The sequence below is a fragment of the Myzus persicae genome, unplaced genomic scaffold (genome assembly GCF_001856785.1).
Source record: "Myzus persicae strain clone G006 unplaced genomic scaffold, MPER_G0061.0, whole genome shotgun sequence".
Taxonomy (NCBI): Eukaryota; Metazoa; Arthropoda; class Insecta; order Hemiptera; family Aphididae; genus Myzus; species Myzus persicae.
In genome coordinates, this window is record NW_019100814.1 from 111,031 (window position 1) to 128,901 (window position 17,871).

The 17,871-nt window shown below is 28.2% G+C and overlaps 1 protein-coding gene across 3 annotated transcripts in view; it reads left to right on the forward strand.

The window, feature by feature from the left end:
* The first annotated feature begins 242 nt into the window (after positions 1 to 242).
* LOC111026261 overlaps positions 243 to 17,871 on the forward strand; it is a 41,530-nt gene continuing 23,901 nt past the window's right edge. The window contains exon 1 of one of the 3 annotated variants that reach the window (XM_022304315.1): positions 243 to 824. In XM_022304315.1, coding sequence (XP_022160007.1) covers positions 800 to 824 — 25 coding nt within the window. In that variant the 5' untranslated portion in view covers positions 243 to 799. Of the gene's footprint in view, positions 825 to 9,097; positions 9,697 to 17,871 lie in introns of those variants that run through there. The other 2 variants (XM_022304314.1, XM_022304313.1) reach the window with 2 other exon arrangements.

Here is a 17,871-nt window from a genome sequence, read left to right on the forward strand (position 1 = left end):
TGTACATTATTAACACAATTTAACATAAAAATACACATCATCTTAAAACGACCAGTTGCACTGTAAATGTATGGAATTATTGATACAATGCCGTATTGCCGTCGAGGCGAATTGCGACGAGGCGCACGTCAACCGCACACACACACACAAGCATGGCACATAGACACACGCTCGCGCAGTGCTATCGATCGGGGGCGCGCGCGTGCTACCGAGACGACGGATACTAGTACCTAGGTACAACACAACCCCGCGACAGAGTGTTCGGGCGTGTTTGTGCGTTTTTTTTTCTAGAAAACCAAACTCGAGTTAGAGACTATAGCAATATGAAACAACAGTCGTAACAATACAACTACGACGGTGACGGAGGTACATTTGTTACCATGTTATACTAGGTGCGTCCCTGCGACATATCGTGTATGTAATAAGGATATTAGGTATATTATTAAAAGATAATACTCGTGTCTTAATAAAAATACATTAAAGATTTTAAAATCTGAAATAACGTGTAAATAATACCAACCACCCCTCTCATCATCCGTCGTGCCACTATTCGCGGGCAATCGTGTAATACGCGTATAAATCGGTGTAATCGATAGAACATCACACGTAAGACGACCGCGGAAAACCTATCGACCATGAATCGAGTACGATTGTTTACTCGTCTATTCGAAACGACGACGAGGGTGGCGGATATCGTGTCGGCGGTTGTTGCGGCCGGTCGAACGCGATGAGTCACTGTCGTACCGGAAGCGGCCGCGGACCCGCGAATACGGACGCGACGGACACGGCTGAATAACCGATGGACGGGGAAATGGAGAAGCCAAGTGAGTTAAATGACATTAATTCGGCGGGGCGATCCAATCTATATACCTATAGTCTATACATACGCTCACTCGTGCAGAAATATGGATAAATTATACGTCATGTGTTCATAGCGCGCGAAGTGAGGCGATTAATGTATTATATTATAATATAGGCACTATTCATACAATATGCATTATAGGGGTGACAAAAAATTTAAAAAAAATACAAGTCCGTATAGTATTTTTTTTTCAATTATTATGTATTTGTATTATATTATTAGTAGTCTGCAGAGCAAGTTAGGTACGTACGAACGTACGTGTTAAATCGTTGCAACCGATCGAAAATTGACCTTATAACCGAGTTTTTACGCGTTTACCTATTAGAAAGTCATACACTCATACCTAAATAGATACATTATACATTCTTATGTACAATATTACCCATATACATCGTATATACATACTGCACTGCAGTATAAACACTGTAAACATTAAACACGTTGCACACGCCTTATCGATTGATATCTGCAGTGGCAGGCAGAAGTATGTATTTAGTTTAAGTATAGAACCACACAGGTTGTATTTTATATTTTTTATAAAACACGTAAAGCGTGATACCAACGCCACAACCAGTTTCTCATCAAAAACAGTGAACTCCTTTTTTGCTACATCGGAAGTGCAAATCTGATAGACTTTTTTAGTATACCTACGCGTATGTACTAGACTTTATAAATATAGGTTGTGACATTTTCATTATTGCATAGCGACCAATAAAAACAATCGGTCATTAGACATTTTGGTAAATTCACCCCTCAAAAGAAAACATATGAAATGCAAAATCAATAAAAACGTAACAATTGTATAATATGGCGGATGGACCACGAACATTTTTGAGTTTGTATTTCAATTCATGTGTGCAATACGCAAAAATGTGTTTACTACGAAGTAATGTTATCTTAATTATGTTCAACTAGCATAGAGGAGTCGGATTTTTATGTATTTCTTCTATAAAATTTACTATATATCTAATACGTTTAAAAAATATATATATTTATAGTTAAATAAGTACCTACTCGGAAGTATGCAGGTTTGGCAGTTTAAAAAAATGCACGAAACCCAATTTCCTCCCCCTCCCCATGGAAATGACGGCACTGCTCAATGCTCAGAGTAGAAATAGGTGTGTGTCAGTTAGCTTTTATTAATAATTTCTCAGTATCTAACTCTATATTTAGATTGATATTAGTTAGTTAATTATTTAATCAGTTTATTCAGTTAGGTATAAGGTAGGACGTAGTCATACGTAGATTGAACTAACATTTGACAAAAAGAGACCACATGTAATATTATATAATCATTTTTATTATACACAAATCTGGAAAAATTTCGAAAATTTCAAATATTTATAAATAGAACTATTATTATTTTGAAAATAAGTAAGTAGTAGTTTTTTACTTTTGACCCTCCAAAGTACCAACTAGTTGATCTTGTTACTAGGTACCACCCTAAGAGGCTAAAAATTAAAGATTGAAGCATTTTTACTGCTCCAAAAGAATGATGACTCACTAATCAGACAGACACATCATTTTAAACAAATACATTCATCGCACCACTCAGAATCTAAAAAAAAAACTAAAAAAACACATTGTTGAACAAATACGTCATTCATTGTTCTGACCAGAATTTAAAATACATAGTCAATGAATTATTTTTTGTTTAGCTAGTTGAATTCACTTTGTCTAATATAGATAGCTACAGGTTTATTTTGAAATGGTAGGTACTAATTAGTGAAATTGTTTCATTACAATATTTTGTGTACATATTTAATAGACTTGAAAGTATTTGATATATTTCACATTTTTACCAATAACTGGAATAAGGGTGAATTAAAACTTGTATGTAATTATTTTAACGTACCCGGAGGGAGGGGGTATCAGCGGACCATTCCGCCATATACCCAAGCCTTTCACGTCCAAGCCAGTTTCTCGAGCATTACAATTTGTTCCTTTTTCTAGCTCTTCCACATCATTCTTCACTACATCTTCTCACCTCATTCTCGGTCTATCAATGGGTCTTTTTCTTGTTGGGTTCTTCTTTAAATTTCTGAAAATTACAGAATGATTACACAGTACTCACTTGAAATTGGTTTTGTCACTCGCTCGAAAATATTTACCGTATGCACTGTAATGTAGTATGTACAACAATTTTTTGTACCTAGCAAAATTTATTCCTGACCATTTTATAATACTGGAATAATTATTTCTAGTAAAAGAACACAACATTGTTTGAATAAACATTTTTGTTTAAATATTTGTAGAAACTTACAACTTTACAACATAAAAAAAAAATTGTTGTTCATTCAGTAAACATTTTGGAGTGAGTGGCAAAACCAATTTTGTGAGTGTAATCTCCTTATAATTTTAAAGTAGATAAATAGTTTTTTAAGCTACAAATTGGTAGACAAAGATTGTGAAATCTCCCAAGAAGATGCAATACAGTAAATATTTTTGTGTGGACTGTAAATTGGTGGATAAGGGATAACCAGTAACTACTGTGTAGTCTGCCTGTGATGTGTAATACGGTAATATCTGTATCTCCCTTGAGTGGAACATACACGCTTAAACATAGTGTTACTGCGGTGAAAAAAACAAAACAGACTTTGAACATACACATTTATACTACCGTAACATATAGTATATATATAATATTCTATGAAGTCTAACAGTGTTTGTTTATAAATTATATGGCTAAAAAACAAATTAAACAATAAAAAACAATTAATATTTGATCCTAAACGTATAATGAACATTACAGGAATTAATTATTTATTAATGCTTCCTGAAAGTAGATATAATAGTACTTATACGGTGTTAATGATTATAACGACTTTCTCGAAACATAATTGTGATTATTTAGTATTCACACTATCTACCTACTATGAAGTCTAAAACTATATATAGTTGTATAAAAAAACTGATACTTAACCGCTTTTGAAAGTAATAAACTATTAGAATCTTATTTAATTATAACATCAATAATTTGTGAGTTGTGACTCGACGTATCTGTTTCTATCTGTGTTTTCATGGTTTGCTAACAAATTTAAAAACGGATTAAGTTTTCATGGTAATTTGCCAAGATAAAATTTTTTTCGAAGGGACAAGAAACTTAGAAACGCCACATTTAAAACAGTGCCAACAATTCTCGCTAGTAAAAAAAAATACAATACCAAGGGTTAACTACGTCCTATACTCCTATACATCCATGTACTTCTCATAACAAAATCTTAACACATGTAGAAGACTTAGGGATTCAAGGGCGTATCTATGATTTTTTTTTTGAAGGTGGCGCCTAAGAAATTTTCAATCAGATAGAAAATTCTCCAAATAAAAAAAAATTATATTTATGGCTATATGGCTATATAACTGTGTACCCATAATATTTATATTTTATATATACCTATACCTAACTATAATTTCGAAAAAAATAAAAATATGTTATAATTTAAAATAAATATAATAAATAATATTTTTAATTTATTAAATGATCAATTTAAGTCACATTGAGCCTGCTTTCCTAGTTAAAAAAATTCTTCTGGAGTTCGAAAGGATTAATGATTTACTTCAGAAAACAGCGATTTAATGAATTATTTTACATATTCTGTTGATAAACAATATAGCTACCGGTTGTGAGGAACTGTGGTAGCATACACTTTAAAAAATGTGTAACAATTCCTATAGATATCGGTTTAACAAACATTTGTATGCCAAAATAGTACACAGTATAATATTGTTTACATTTTTTTTTAAGTAATGATTATTGTATTATAGATATTAGAAACTTCAAAATCAAGATGTACATATTATTTTTATTTTCATAATTTCTTTATTAGTTACAAAATGTATCACGGTTAATATGGTTAAAATTGTAAATAATACAAATTATGGATATCATTAATCGACAGTATGGGTGTTAAGTACTCACACTGAAATTTAGATAAATTATAGGATTTACCCAGATTTTACTATGGATTCATGGTCATTAATTACGATTTACTATAAAACAAGAGTTATAATATACTTAATATCAGGTAACATTTAAAGTAGTATGCTATTATGCAGTATTATTATAGTTGTAAGTTATCCCTATTACCTATATGTATTACAGATACGAAGTTCATAGTAGAATTTATTATTTATTGTTAAACTGACTATGTACAACCTACTCCATGTAATTTGCTAACAATATGCCAAGATATTGACATAATATTGTACAAAATATTATTTAAAAATAAATGAAAAAAGAAAATAGACTACCTTTAGAAATTGTAAAGTTTAATTGTTTTGTGTTTAAATACTAACCTCCTCGAGCCTTTAAAAAGTATAATCATAAAATAACACCAGTGCACAGGTTTAACTAGCCTAAATTAGTTACTCAAAAATTTCTTGGACTATGAAAAAAATAATAAAAGAGTGAAAAACCTTTGAATTACAATACTCAGTAGACATAAAAAGGGTGCATGTAAAAAATCATTCTTGAGTACTGTGTAGGTACTTACCCTAGTCTCTAATCGTAAATGGTCAATAGGCAATAACTTTAGTTCATCAAAATAGTATTTCAGAATTTAAATTCTGTCTAAATATTATTCAAAGATTAAATTGGTTGCTACAAATTACAAAAAACATTACGTCGATATACCTTGCAATAACTTACACTTACATTTAATAATTCATGAAAAAAAATAAGTATTTAAAAAGGCCATGAAAAGATTATTTAAGTTATGCCCCATATAAATAAAAAAATATTCCACTGACCATACTGATCACTACAAACTCCATATTAATTAATAGGTATCCAAAACCTTAACTAATTTAAAACAATTTAATGTGGCAAACCCTAATATCGGTAAGAATAACTCTTTTGGCCACCACTCATCGATATAATAGTGAAGAAGTGTCGAACAATACTTATTAGTTAATATAGAATACTAAAATATAATTACTTACATCAAAGTTATAAGTTATAACATTATATCAATTATAATAATAATAACAATAATAATAATACTAATAACTAATAAGTAATAACCAATGAAAAGCACAATAAATAGATAGAGGTATAAATCATAATAGAATATTGTGTTGTATTTCTATATTTTCCCGCTCTTATTTCGCGCCAAATGAAAATAATATGGATAAAAATAATCCAACATTTGGCTCAGTACCACATAATTATTTTTATATTTTGTATTTTGTTAACATATGGTTCACATTTAGGCTCCATATTTTTATTATACATAATTTATAATATACTAGAATTTAATTTATTTATTAAAATATTTTTTACCAAATATTGGTTTAAGTAAACATTTTTTATTAATTAATTACTGCAGATCATTATTATTTAATACAATAAAAGATTTATCGAGTTATTATTTTGTGTGGGTATTTTTGTTTTCAGTTGTCATATCATTTATCTGTCTTAAAAATATTTTTATGCACTTAATCATTTAAAATTTATATTAAAAAATAATTTTAAAAAAACGGTATGTTTAAGCCTCTATATTATTGTATTATTATTTATTACCTATGTGGCTATGTGCAATTTATTAAAATAAACATTATAGAGGTATATATATATATATTATATTAAGATTATAAAAATGATTCAACAATGTACCTTTGAAAGTATGAACACTATTAAATAAAGAATATTCTTATGATAATTTTAATATTATAAATAAAACTTTATTATTTCCATTCTAACCACTAACTGCAAATGTTAGCAGTTTTTAGCATTTAATGGTTTTAATTTAAAATATTCAAACAATTACATTTTTTTAATATTCTGAGTGAATTTTTTTTTTAATTTTAAATTATGGAATCATATTAAAAGTTAAAACTATTAACATTAAATGTCGAAAATCTATAAATTAGTTGTACAGGGTTTCAGCTAAATCTTTTGACAAATCATCAGTATTTTAATATTCTGCCAAAATTTAAAAATATTATGAAATAAAAATCTTAGAAGCATAGTACATAGTTATAACTTTATTATAGGAACTACCTAGCTTTGCTTGAAATCAAAAATAGTGTTATGTATTCATGTATTATGGTGTTGACAGTTGACACAATGAATTGAATTATATCATGATGTCAGCATAAATTATTATATACTTATATTCTGATAATTTATAATGAGTTATGATTATGAAAAATATTCACTAGGCACCTAGTTAAATTATGTATATTCTTGTACGACTTATGGTAGGTACTTACTTGTATAATGCATTTATATTTAGATATAAAATAATAGCATACATGCCGTTTTATAAAAAAGCAATCAGCAATAACAAAAAACGACAATGTTGAGTAGGTATTGTTTTAGCTTTCAATTCAATGTTTATTATTTCGACCCACCCTACGTACTGTGTAGTCAATAGATAGTAGACACCTATGTCAAATAATAAATTTCTATTTTTAAATTACTTCCGTCAGTCCAATCTCGGTTAATTAACATTTTTCCCTCCATTATATAACCAACGATGGAACGAAAAAAAAAATTAAAAATGTGAACTCGTTTATTAGATTATTATCTTCATACACAATAAACATTTTTCATATTCTTCACAATCAATCAACTTTTTTACCTTTAGTCATGTAGATAAATAAATATAGTTAAACATATATATATGTTTTTGTTTACAGAAGTGCTGTAAAATATGTATAGACTCTAGGCAGCTAGGTATTTTAAAATGACAAACTAAAAACATTGATTTTATCTGAAATTTGAATTGATAGATTCGAGAAATCAAATACATAATCTGAAATATAAGTATAATATTTATTATAGAATAAATTAGAAATTTGTGATAATAAGTGATTGACACTGAATTTCAGGCCGTGTAATCGTAAATTCATCCTATATACGCAATATAAATATAATAGTTGCAGGATTATGTACGATTATTATTCATATTTCAAATAAAAAGTATTAATGTTTTTTTTGCACAATGAAATGTTAAAAGTATTAAGAATTCTGACATTAATATTTTGATCTTTGATGTTTGAACAATAGAATAAAACATATCCAACCAATACGTTTATTTTAAGCTTCCATCCGACCTGCATCCTGCACTATTACTGCGTGCCTGCGTACCATACACGGGATATATTTTATAATTTTGAGATAGGCCTAGAACTGTAGAAGGTACTTTATATACTGAGTTATTCAATAAGTACGCCAGTGCACAAAATATACGTTTTAATTTATAATAACCTAATATAGTCTGCAGTGGCTGTTTCGACAAGGGGAAACTGGAGTGTACCTATCCACTTTAGTTTTTCTTACAAAGGTTATTCAAAATCCGACTATAATACTCTAATATAGTTCTTATTTTTAAATTACGGCGCGTGCATTAAAAAAAATAAAAAAACGATGGATCTGTTTTCATAACCCCATCCACATTTCTTCTTAAAAATCAACACTACTCATTACTCAACAGTTGTGATGTATATTCGGTATTTCAAGAGCTCTCTACGACTAGACTCATTTTGATTATTTCAATATAATATAGAAGAAACAAGGGCGGTGACGGTTTAATAATATATAAATTCTTAGGTATAAAATTTATAATGTAATCATTACATTCTAATTAGTAATTATATAATGTGCACCGTCCGTAATGATTCGTAATATTATAATAATCAGAGAGGTGCTTCTATATAATGGGTACCTAAAATTTTCCCGTATATAGTCTCACCTGTATCTCGTGTATTAATAGTGTTTTTCTTTTTTAATTATGTTATCAAATTTACTTGTGCCATATATTTAAGTTTAATATATTGTAAATATTTCTTTTAAGTGAAAAAAAAATATAATAATTTATAAACGACTCGATCCCCCTGCAGCGGACGCGATGAACGAACCACACTCACACGTCTATTAATACAACGACCAATGGGCTGTTCCGTTCGCGGTCCCGCCGACACATCTGCCTTGGCATCCGACCATCTCGGCACAATATGTGATGATAAGTCATCCCGCGCCGTCTCGTCGTCTCGTCGCTTGTTCTCCAGTGACATTTCTTTTGTTTTTTCGATTTTCGATCTCTCCTTTGTTCGCGAACACAACAATACATTACATTATTATTGACATTGCATCGAGCCAATATTGTATTACGCAATAACGCATATTATACGTATAATTTGAAGAATAATTATTTTATGAACCGTATCCGACGCGTCACGTTATAATTAATTATTAAACTTATTTATACCTACCAGAGTGTTTAATATTATAATATAGTATTCAATCTTTATCGAACTCATTTTTATTTTTATTTTTTTTCACTTGCTCTCGTTACATGTATTACATATTATTGTACTACAACGAAGCAGTGTCCGCGCCCGTTATTAAAATTCTGTCGCTATCGACAGCGATTAAGTGCGCCTTTTTACAGTTTACACGCCCCACTGCGTAATAATAATAATATATAATCGACATCATCGATAATATTTTATTATTATTACACAAATGAAACAATATAATATCCTTATAGTTTAATTATATCTTTTTTAAATTTTTATGCATCGGAATAAGCATTTATAGAAACAATAGGAACGGTAAAAGGTATTATGTCGTTACGTGATATTTACAAATAAAAAAAAAACGTATTGGTTTCGTTCGTAGTGACGCTTATACGTACGTACGCTTGTAATAAAACTGGCTCGCGTTATTAGTGCCGTGGGATTTTGGCGGACACCGATTCGGATTATGATATTTTTCGGTCTGTACTACATCGTGAAAAGAGCAATATACTTGTCGTCGAAGAAAATATTCAACGGCAGCGATCACAAGCGTAAAAAGTCAAAGCGCAAAAACAAACGGAACATGAAAGGTATAAATATAAATTCATGTTTTAATACAAGTTATACAAATATATTGAATACGGGTTGTAACAAGAAAAAATTAAGATAATTGTCTAACTCAATCTAATAACTTTTGTTCTAATCAATATTTATCATTTTTGAATACATATAAATTTAATTTTTAATGTTTATATAGTAAAAAAAAAGTTATCATAAAATATACTATTAGTATAGGTACTAATTACGTACATTGGGCAGTTCCTTCTGTCACACTCTGTATACAACAATATTTACGTGTACAATACGACTATGCGAGTGAATAACTGATTGAATAATAACAGAATGCATCTCGCTCTCATATAATAATTACATGTTAAATTTATAAGTCCACGTGTGACTCCTGCAGGGACGTGTTTAGGGGAGTTAGTTGGAGATTGCTCCTCGCGGCCCTTTTATGGCGTTTTGTATATGGACATAATTGAGTTTGTTATTATTAAAATATTAGAAATATAAATGCAGCATCAGGCGATAATAGAGCCGTATAGGTGATTATTATTTAACCTTACTATTATGACCTTAGATTATTCTATAATCATTTTAGGAATAAATATTAATGTTTAATACATAATATTATAGGCTATAGTATACAAAATAGTACCCATACCTCAATGGCTCAATCTATCTATGTTGAACATTGAATTTATTTATATTTTACCTATTATTTCAATAGTCTCTAAGGAACGAGTTGATCCATAATTTTGATATTAATTTATAGCAAGACTGGGCTAGTTAACTAATTTTTTTACCTCGTTAAGTTAAGTTAATATTAAAAAATGTAAGTTAAGTTTTAAGTTAAAAGTTACTAATTTTTTTGAACTCTTAAAAGTTGTTATATAGTTAATTAGTTAAGATAATTATTATATATTAATTAATAATGGTTAATATATAATGAGTTAAACCGTGTATAGAATATTGAGTGAATTGTTAATACCTGGCTATAATTTTCTATTTTCGAATCTCGAGAATCTCGAGACGTGGTTACCCCTATAATTTTCTGTCATTATAATATATTCTGTGAATATACAATTTTATAACCATTATTATACATTTGTATTTATTACATATTATATTTTAAGATAACACCTGATCTCCGATTATTATTATTTTTTTTTATAAAATTAAATTTTACAAAATAGAATAAATTTTAAATACGTGGTTTTAGGAAAGAAATTAACTTAATTAGACAACAAAATTAATTAACTCATAAGTTACTTCATACAATGGAAAACAATTCAACTCATTAAGTTAGAGTTTACTTGAAAAAAGTATTTAGTTATGTAACTTAGTTACTTAACTTTAACTTTTTAACTCGTAAATGCCCAGCCTTTCTTATTACTTATTAGTTATTACAATTTGGTAAGTAAATTACTATTTTATTTTTCTTTCATTAATTTTTTTTTAATATTACAAAATGTATGCAACTAATTTTTTTATTGTCAAAAATGCGTTTATAAATTATGAGAAAAATATGTCAACAAATTAATAACAACGGACGAAAATTTTGAATGCGTCTCTGATAATTGCTTAGCAAACTACAAATAAACATAGGTATTATAATATAGTCTATAGGTGTGCCACTATATATGTGTCTAGTCGCAAATATATTACATATATTATATAATGCCTACACCACTACACAGTGTTCAGTGTTCTGAGTGTTCACTCTAATTTCACTATCGATTGGTTTTTTGTTTTGTTTCCATAATCATAATGTTTTATTATAGACGATATAGTAATTACTAATTAGTATAATATACTGCAGCTGCAGGTGTAAAGATAGATAACGCTAATGCACAGCTGATTTCAATGATACATTTGTACGTAGATAGTTAACAATTTACACATAGTATATCGGTCATTGTGATTAGTAATTATTATGGTTTTTTTGCAATAGTATAATGATGGTTAGATATTGAGGTTTCCAATTACTATAGGTATGTTTCTTTTTATACCTACTCTATCTATATGATTCAATAATAATACATTTTTATATACTTAATACATGTCAATATGTCATATAAAATTGATTTTCAAGCACCTTCACTTAGTTTTTATTTGCTTGAAATAAACATTTATTAAATTTTATTTTCTATAGGTACTATGATATATTACGATACATTTTAATAATACCTCCTAAAAATTGACAGGCTGAGTAAAACGTGACTATTTCACTAAACCTATATCACATAGCAATATAGACATATAGGTATCTTGTATAATAATTAAAAAAAATCCGTAGAGGATGGCACAAAAATGGTTTGATCCAAAATCGTTCAAAATCAGACGGCGCACGAGAAGATGAAAAGGCTGGTAAGCTCAGGTGACGACTGCATTTTTCTATAAAACTAAAACTCACAAGTGAAGGAAAATATCGTTCACATGTATACCGTAAACAAAAAACAATGTGTACTGTGGACATCGAATAAATAGTATCTAAATTAACTGGAAAGTCAGTAGCTGTAAAAATACTAATGACTCCTCAATTAATTTACATACCTAATTACAGTATGCTGTATATATAACGGTTCAGGCGTAATAGTTTACTGAGGTCGAAATGACAGACTTTATAAACCACAGTTGAGGCTATCGTCATCCAAATGCTGTACGTTAAGCCATCATGTTTTGTGTTTCTACTACAGGCAGTTTACAGTACTGCACTGCAATAAGGTGTGTAGAGTTGAATATAATCAACTTGTAGTTAACGTGTTACCAATATTTTGTCACCAGCTATTTATTAAATATTTGAAACACGACACGGCATCGTATAGTAGAAATCCGCAGCTTTACTTGCAAGCGGGTAATAGCGTTATTTTCCATTTCAGCCTTATAAATAAAAGGGTCGACAGCCACATTTTCTTTGCGTCTGTCACGCCATCCGATTCGAAAATATAGGTAAAATAAATTTGGAGTCATCGCTTGCGAGTGATGTGTAAAGTTTTGTGTAGAGCGGTGACATGTCCACAAAGCAAATTTTGTACGTATGCATGTTTACTTGCAGTGAACATTTAACATCACTTTTGGTTAGATGTAACGCGTCTCCTGTTTCCGAACAATAGAGATATAAGGGTGGTGCGTCAAGTTATGAGTTTATGAAGAAGGAAGTACCTACATATCAGTCACATATTATATACATACTCGTATTCACAGGTTCGGAGTACCTATATACTAAGATAGTAAGAAACCAATGTAGTGAGTACCTATATATAGGCTATTATGATAAGTAAAATTCATATAAAATCTAGTCAATCTAGATAAAATCCAGAAAAGATATAAAAACAATTGTCACTATACTTTATAAGTAGGTACCTACTTAACGTATTACTTAAAAATTTCAAAAATTAAAATTTGTTTAAATTCTGAGTTTAATTATAAAAATTGATTGAACATATTATTATCGTTGAATTTATTTTTTCTGTTCATTTAAGAAGATGTATGATACTAATTGTTATCATCGGAAATTAACAATTATCAAAACGGGTGGGTGACATTGATGTAGCAATACAAGTAAGCATAGGGTCATGAAAACTATGAATATGTCTTTATAGTGAGATAAGCTGTACATCGCACATTTGTTATTCATATTTTATAACGTATTTAATATAATCCGGATGAACGATATAAAAGAAATAACGGTAGTGGGGAGACAGTTGCTCTATATTCGTTGGAGAATTTATACTTCCGTTTTATTAAAATTATTGTGGTAGGGGAAAATTGGTTAGCAATTAATATTGTTGTTGGGCGACTGGTCGTTATTAAATAAAAAAAACGATTATGAACTACGTATAAAATTAATATATTGGTTATAATATAATGTAGGAACTGTCATTAGAAAAGAATGCGACTACACCAAATTTAAAAGTTCGTAATAATTATTTTATAACTTTTCAAAGCTTTTACAAGATTTTCCTTCGGAGTTTTCTTTATAGGTGGTACCTATAATACATTTAATACTTTTTAGTTACTACTTAATAGTAGTTCAATAATACTTTTTTACATATTATACGAAGAATATAAATATTATAGTTTTCACACCGTATACAAATACAAACTCATTTTAAATAAAAAACTCATTTAACACAACTTGCAACCCATAATTTAGAAAACTGGCTTACGTTATTTTTATAACTCAAAACAATGTAGAGAGAATATTCAGTTTACAGAGTTTACAGTAACTTACTTAACATATTAAATATAGAAGACACATTAGAAAATAGTATTTTATACTGAATTACTTGAGTAAATCCTTTATTTTAGAGGGGGATGACAAATATGATCCCTCTTTGCTCTGTTCTTTGCCACTGATCTGAATTATTGTTGTCAGTATAGAACTGCTATCTATCAAATAAAATATTAAATCTTGAAGTAAAATATCTCTTTATAAGCCTTGTTATAGGTACTTAAGTTCTAATGTGTTTAAAATAATAAATGCAATAGTTTATTTGTTTTATTTTAAATTTATAATCAATCCGTGGACTGGATTCAACTATTCAACTATTAAATCATCATAAAAATTATCTTCAGAGAAGTGATAAATCACTTCCTTGCAGTGGCCTCACAAATACGTCACTAATGTATAGTACGTATATTTTATAAGTTGAAGTAATTTTGTTGAGGTTAATAAAAGATAATATTAAATAATACATTAATACAGTTGAATAATTTAATAAAGTAGGATACATTTAATAATAATTATCTTGTGTAAAACTTATTAAATTATAACATTTTTAAAATAGAATGTTCTTAAGAATAAAATTGTTAGCTTAATGTAATATACCAGTGATTAAAACTAAATTTGAGAATATTCCTTATTTTAGAAAACTTTTACAACTATACAAGGTATTGTGTTATTATTACTTATTTCTTCTCTCCCGCTAAGAAAATTAGGGTTAAAAATAATAACAAAAAAAACAAATGTGAAATACTGAAATGGTATTTTTTACATTTAAAATAATACAAATAACACTGTCAAGTGTTGACTGATAATTATTACTGTTCATTAATATTAAAATACTATATTTAAATTTATTTGAACCATATTATACGTTTGTTTTGTAAGTTACGATACCTTGTTTCATGTGGATTTGTTAATTTAAAGTTATATAGGGTTAAGTGATTTATTTTGCTACTATCATTTTAATTTTTAGACGCATATTAACTACAGTAAAAATTTAAAATATGTGAAAATTTAAAGTTACATGAGTGACTGAACTGGTTGGATTATTATTATTGTATTTAAATATTAAAAAAACAATAAATGCAATACACGGTTTAAATGTTTAACGTTTTATTTATAAATCGTTACATAACCCATCAATTATTACTGCTCTGAAAAATAGATACACACTTTTTTAATTTGGCAACATTTTTAAAATTTTTATTTGAGTAGGGGTAATATACTAAATATGTGTATTGTTTTACATTGTTAAAGTAGAGATTTTATTGAATGTAAATATATAGAAATAAATGTATTTTCATTACAAATGTTACCGATTTATTCATTTTTTTAAAGTTTATTTTATGAGCCGGACAACCTATATAATAATAAAGACAAACAAAACAATAAACTTTTCGTAAATGAAGTAGCCTAAGTAGAAGCTTGGTCGTTTATTATGATATCTTTGATTTAATGATTTCGTAGTTGATACCTATTCACGTTAACATTTATGTTTACTGCTATAAATAATGCATTTGTTTCTTAGTATTCATGAATTTTCTAACATTATATTTACAAGGATCATGTGAGAATTACGTTTATCTATTGAATATAAAGTATGCACCTATATATTATAACCAAATATACATTTGGAAAAATAAAAAATGTGTGGAGTGATATTTTATTGAAACGGGTTCATAAATGGGACTTAAGTTCTATAAACTTTTTATTTAACTCGTAAAAATCCAATTTTAAAGTTTAATCAAAATGTTCAAACTTCAAACTTCACTAAATATTACTAAAACTGATAGCATAGGTAATAAAGTACCACATTTTATAAATTCTTAGTAGATCCTGCTTGAGAAAATTATTGAGTATAAAATAACTAGTTTTATATTTCAGGAAACACATATTTGAGACAGTTAAAGTCTATACCTACAAGCAGTGTTGCATTGAAGAACTTGATGTCTTGATATATTGATTAAACATTATTCATAAACACTGTAGTAGTTTATTTTTAAAATTAAGGTTATAGCCAATAGGTAAAAATAGTTGATAGAAAAATGATCTATTTTAGAGTATTGAATACTTTACTGAACCTTAAAAACATCATTTTTAAATAATTTTTTTAGAATAATACTTACTGTTATAACATGTAACCCCAAGTATGAATATTAACCCCTATTAAACAGTTAACACATTTTGCAGGGTGGGGCTTTTACTTCTTTGTGGGGAACTAGGGAACATATTACATAATTTATAACGATGAGTCACCTCCTAGTATGGAAGCAGGGCTTATAGTTAATATTATTCCTAAATAATAAATAAGACCCTATTATATGAACATTCAGACACATTTATCAAGTGATCTATAATCGTACCCAGACTAAATCTATACTATATTAATATAATATGATAAGACACAAAACATTTATTTTCATTTTCATATTTACTTGGTGCTTGGTGGTGATTTTTATTACTAATATGTTATTATAATATATTTATTTATATTGAAACAAATAAGTACAAACAGTAGGTATTAAATTATGTTTTTCCAGATATTGGTTACTCCTTATATGTTTAAGTTTAGACTTGAGTATTTAGAATTAGGTAGGTGTATATACATATTATACAGTTGCATCCAATGACTATTGCCAGTGATCGGTACATAATGCACTTCAAAAGTAGTTATGCAAGCACTTATGTGCTTAAAAAAGTAAAAATATGCTTTAAAGATATTCTATGCGGAGCGATATGAATGCTGTATTGATTTTACAATGATGTGTGTATTTTTTTGTGTCTGTCACCATCTTTTGAGTCATTAAATTTTTTCGATTTTCTTCAACAGCATCTTTTCTGGTAGGAAAATGAATCTAGTTTTCAATAATTTTTAGAAGCATCAAGAAAAACAAAAATAATTAAAGGAAAAACTGAGTTTTATAGGCAAAATCAGTTTTTGAAAAAATCAATTTTGTCTTTTAGTGTAACTATAAAAATAAATAACCTTAGATACATATAATTTTCAGTGAATGTTAACATTAGACATTTTTATGCACCATACAATTTTTCGAAATATCGAATAGGTAGCTCTTTTTGAGCTATTTATAGGCATAAGAAAATTTCAGTTTTATTATTTTTATTTTTATTATTGTTGATAAAAAATGTTTCGCTGGGAAAAAAAACTTGAAAATATAATATAACTTTCCTCATAAATAAATGTTGTTAGTGGAAATCAAAATAAAAAGTTGTGCATAAATCCAAGATAATAAAATGTCTGAAGCTGAATATTCATCAAAAGTCACAAAATCACTAAAATTGTAAAATTATTTTGAGTTATAAATTTGTACAAATGTTCTATGTATATCTAAGACTTGAAATTTGTATATAAGATTCCAAATAGGTTACCTACATTTAACAAAAAGAAAAGTTTACCTGAAAGTCAAATTAATTTTTCACGAGCGTCAAAAGTATAAGACTTTGGATACTCACCCGTAAATTAAAACTATTAAATAAGATACTTGACATTTTAATTTTGTAATTGTCTATATACGATAACTTTTTCAAAATATTTTGGACTTGTTTGGAGTTATTTATAGACATTTTCAATTTTTACTTTGTTTAGTTTTTTATTTGACATATGTCATTTTTATTCATTTGATCAAAAAATAATATGCTCAATACCAAACGTATGCTCTTTACATTTTTAATATCTTTTTCATAGTGTCGGTGAAATTAATGTCAAGGTTGCTTAGCAATATATAAATAATATCCTAAAAACACATGCAAATGTAAGATGCAACAACTTCCGAAGCCTAGCTATTACTGTACAGTGTACTTACTATCTTTGTTCATATTTAATTCATTTTATTCAAAGTAATATTAATTTAATATTGTCTTGAATACATATATCTGGGGAGCCTTAGCAGTTAGCGGTCGTGGCCCCTTCTCAAGCTCGTAGCTCTAATAAACTGTATATTGACCCCCCCCCCCC